The sequence below is a fragment of the Mandrillus leucophaeus genome, unplaced genomic scaffold (genome assembly GCF_000951045.1).
Source record: "Mandrillus leucophaeus isolate KB7577 unplaced genomic scaffold, Mleu.le_1.0 Scaffold321, whole genome shotgun sequence".
Taxonomy (NCBI): domain Eukaryota; kingdom Metazoa; phylum Chordata; class Mammalia; order Primates; family Cercopithecidae; genus Mandrillus; species Mandrillus leucophaeus.
Window position 1 is genome coordinate 1,236,679 of NW_012103377.1, and position 4,395 is coordinate 1,241,073.

Genomic DNA, 4,395 nt, shown 5'->3' on the forward strand with positions numbered 1-4,395 from the left:
TGGAGTTTCGCTCTTGTTGCCCAGGCTGGAGTGCAGTGGCGTGATCTCGGCTCACTGCAACCTCCGCCTCCTGGGTTCAAGTGATTCTCCTGCCTCAGCCACCCGAGTAGCTGGGATTACAGGCATGCGCCACCATGCCCTGCTAATTTTGTATTTTTAGTAGAGTTGGAGTTTCTCCCTGTTGTTCAGGCTAGTCTCGAACTTCTAACCTGAGGTGATCCGCCCACCTCGGCCTCCCAAAGTGCTGGGATTACAGGTGTGAGTCACTGCGCCCTGCCGAGAACCACCTTGTTTTTATGCCAGACCCAATTGTTGGACATGATTATCTCGCTGGCCCTCATAAGCCTTTTTTTCTCTCTTCTTGTTCTTCATTAATCTGGTGAGGGACCCAGACATTTCAGCAGGCTGCTGTACCTCAAAGGTTTGGCTGGCAATCAGCCTTCACATGGCAGTCATACTAATTAGAAATCAATGTTTTGATTTTTTTTAAGTTTTAATTTTGCTAACAGAAAGTGTTATTCGTGTTCATGAACGTGTTAAGAAAATAGAAACCCAAACTTTTTTACAGTCATCATATCTCTAAGTTCTACCCCATTCCATTTGTTTGTTTGTTTTGAGACAGGGTCCCACTCTGTTGCCCAAGCTGTAGTGCAGTGGTGCAGTTACAACTTGCTGCAGCCTCAACCTCCCTGGCTTAAATGATCCTCCCACCTCAGCCTCCTGAGTAGCTGGGACCACAAGCATGTGTCATCCCACCTGGCTAATTTTTGTATTTTTTTGTAGAGACAGGATTTCAGCACATTGCCCAGGCTGATCTTGAAGTCCTGGGCTCAAGTAATCCACTTGCCTCGGCCTCCTGAAGTGCTGGGATTACAGATGTGAGCCACTGCCCCGGCTTTCGATTTGTTTATGCAACAAATATTTGAATAGTATGTGCTAGGCGGCCCTAGGGATAGTGTGCCCTCATGAAGCTTACAGATTAATGAAAGACTCAAACATGAAAGAAATAATTACACAATCAGGAAGTACATGAGTGCTGTGAAAGGGAATAGAAGATTCTGCAAAATTGAAGGACAGGGTACAAAGAAAGCCTCGATGTAAAGGATGAATAACATTTAGCTAGGCAAAAATTGGGATTGACTGGTCTTGGTCAAGGGGTATATTTTGCAAAGGTCTTGTCCCAATAGGGAGTGTAGCAATTTCGAGCAACAGCAAAAAGGCCTCTGGGGTGTCGGTGGGTGTGTGTTCACATATGTGTATGTGTGTTCGCTTGTGTGCATGCATGTGAGGAGGCGGGGTGGGGAGTGGCTCTAGAGGAGAAGGGCACAGATTCTCAGTCCTGTAGCACTCCTGTTCAGAATGTCAAGTAGAGCTGAGAATTGTCTGTTGATCATTGGTCCACCAAGCAGTTCGTATGGCCTTGTTTCCCAGAACTCCATCATCAAGCGGATGTGGTGACCATATACTTTATCATCAAAACCAGGATATTCATTTTTTTAAAACCTTTTTTTTTTTTTTTAATGTTGCTCAAGCTGGTCTTGAACTCCTAGGCTCAATGGATCCTCCCACCCCGGCTTCCCAAAGTGCTGGGATTACAGGCGTGAGCCAACACAACGCGGCAAACCAGGATACTCTTGAGAGTGAAAGGGGACACTATTAATTATGCTGGGACAATGGATATAAAACAGTACTTATAGACCAGTTCTCAGCCACTCCAGGGAGCCCCAAAGTTGCCTAGAAACCGTGCTCTGAAATGACAGGGTTAGTCACGTGCTCCTGCTTTCTCACCTTTTCCCCTTCCTTCAACCATGAATAACTATGAAAGAGGGGCACCGGGAGAAACTGCTCCAAGTCTATACAACAGAATCATAGCACTGTAGCCCACCCAGCTGCAGCCTCCTGTTTTTCACACTGCCATCTGATCTCTATTAATGTGTTTTGAGAATTAAAGTCTAAAAAACATACAGAAAAGAAAGTAAGGCCTTAAAAGTTTAGCACGTGAACTTTTCCCACTAGAAGCTTTTCTTACACTGCTTCTTATGGATTACATGACCTAATTATATGTTCCCGGATGGCCACTAGGCAGATTGGGTGTGGTCTAACTTCTTTCACAGTAAACATGTTTTGTGGATTGGCCCCTATGGTGGATAATGGTGAATAACGCATGGAGTAAATACCTACAGGAAGCCTTACCCGTAGGTGTAAAACCTTTATTTCAGGAAATAAAATAGGAAGATATATTGATTTTTTTAATAGAATCAACTGTTTGGCTGAATCTGCATAATGAGGATTAATGGCGCTTTATTTCCTGCTCTCTCTGCCCAAGTCATTCTACAGCAGGGCCCTCAGAGAGCCCTAGTAACTTCTTCAATTTACTGAGAGATGGATCACTTTGCAGTATAATAATATTTAATGGTTGGCAACTGCGAGAATGTGGGATCTCATTGTCCTCCTCAGCCTTTCTTCAACAACCCCCCAAGTCCTCAATAAAATAGTTTGACCCTGTCCCGCATAATAATTTTTAATGTTCATGTTCAGCCAAATACTCAGGACACTAAGGAGTTGCACTGTTTCTTTTCAAACTGCATTCAAGCTCTTTCTTTTGTTTTAAAAGCCAGGAAATGTGAAGAATTCACCTGGAACTAAGTAGAAAACTCCTTGCTCTGCCATCTTAATCAGGTAAAGAACAAGAAATCTCTGTGATTGTTTTCAGCATTGTAGTGCCAGCTGAAATGAGTTGTGTTTAATTAATTTAATTTAATTGTAACAGTTTCAACTTGATGTGAAAACATAAGGGTCATATTTTCTTCCATCTTTAATTTCTGGGCTTAAATGCTGTGACTTATATGTTTGTGTTTGTTCCACTGATATTACCTGGGTTTTTTAGACAAGCTAGAATCAGTTGGGATTTGTCTACAAATGTATTTCAAACAATTGGAAAGTGTCATTATTCCTTAGGTTTATTTTTTTCAAACAACACTTTATTATAGTAAGTACACTTGTATTTATCTAATACTCAGTGTACACTGGAATGCATGACAGTTACACAGAGGCTCAAAACAGTAGTTATATTGTTTGTGTATATTTGAAAAATTGTATAATAGCACTTGTGATTTCCTGGTAATTAGAAGACTATAATTGAAATTGGAAACAACCTAGATATTCAACTATAGGAAAATGGCTTAATTATGGTATATCCATAAAGTGGAATATTATTATTCTGTTTCTACAGTATTTAATTGCATGGAAACATGTGCACAATTATTGTTAAATGAAAAAAAGGTAGTGTGATATGTTTATAGAGGGGAAGAAGCCAGGAGATACAACAGAAAGTGTATATCGTTCAGTGGTATGATGATTTTTATATTTTTTCTTCTTTATAACTTTCTGTATTTTAAAAATTTTCTGCAATGAATATGTGTTTTATAATCAGAAAATTTTTTGAAAATTGGTGTTACATTTCTTGTAAATCATGGCCCCTACTTAAAATTTAGGAAAACCCTGAGTTTGAAGGCTTTTTTCTTCAAGCTTTCTTTATATTTTTGGAGACCCAAAGAGTCACATAAACCGAGAATTTGAAAGTGAACCCCCAGCCTCAAGCAGACTCCCCTGAAGCCCTGTATGTTCCTCCTTTTACACCAGCACTGATGGGAAACTCACCCCATGGGGCAGCCATCCTGGGACAATTCTGATTTTTTGGAAGCTGTTTCTTCTGCTAAGCAAAAATATGTCTCCTTAGTGGTCACAGAAAACAAATCCAGTTCCTCTTTCACTGCATAGCCGTTCGTTCATACAGTAACCCAAAATCAGTAGGTTCTCAGATACAAACTATTACCCGGGGAGTTGGTAAAAGGCAAAGGCCACCCCAGAATCAGTATCTCTGGTGAATGCATGGGAATGCATATCTGCCAGTTATGCATGGGATGTGCCATTAGAAGGATGACTAGAGGGTGAGCAGCCACAGAGTGACACATGTCCTCTAGGGACTTGACTTTTAATACGGTTATATTTCTCTCATTTTTTTAAATCCTTGTCAGCCAGAATGGTTATATTTCTGTACAGGGACAATGAAAAAGACATAGAATAAAGGGAAATTAGGTAAGTATCCATTTCAGTTTTCAAAGATACTTTGCACCAGAGTTCAGCTTGCTGTAATACACAACCTTGATTTCATTCTTTATTGTTTTTAGATCTTCATTGGAGGAGGTGTAGCTTTTAATTATAAAAGTGATTCGTGTTGGTTGTAAAAAATGTTTTTAGCTAACTATTTTAAAAGCTTATCTTATCCTTTCTTCTTTTCTTTTTTTTTTTTTTTTTTTTTGAGATGGAGTTTCGCTCTTGTTGCCCAGGCTGGAGTGCAGTGGTGCAATCTCGCCCACTGCAGCCTCGGAGGCC

The 4,395-nt window shown here is 40.5% G+C and overlaps 1 protein-coding gene across 2 annotated transcripts in view; it reads left to right on the top strand.

Annotated features, from left to right (window-relative positions):
* Positions 1 to 4,395, top strand: part of APOO (apolipoprotein O) — a 96,463-nt gene that overhangs the window by 87,343 nt on the left and 4,725 nt on the right. For both annotated transcript variants that reach the window (XM_011988005.1, XM_011988003.1), the window contains exon 8: positions 2,615 to 2,679. In XM_011988005.1, the coding sequence (XP_011843395.1) occupies positions 2,615 to 2,650 (36 nt within the window). In that variant the 3' untranslated portion in view covers positions 2,651 to 2,679. The remainder of the gene's footprint in view (positions 1 to 2,614; positions 2,680 to 4,395) is intronic.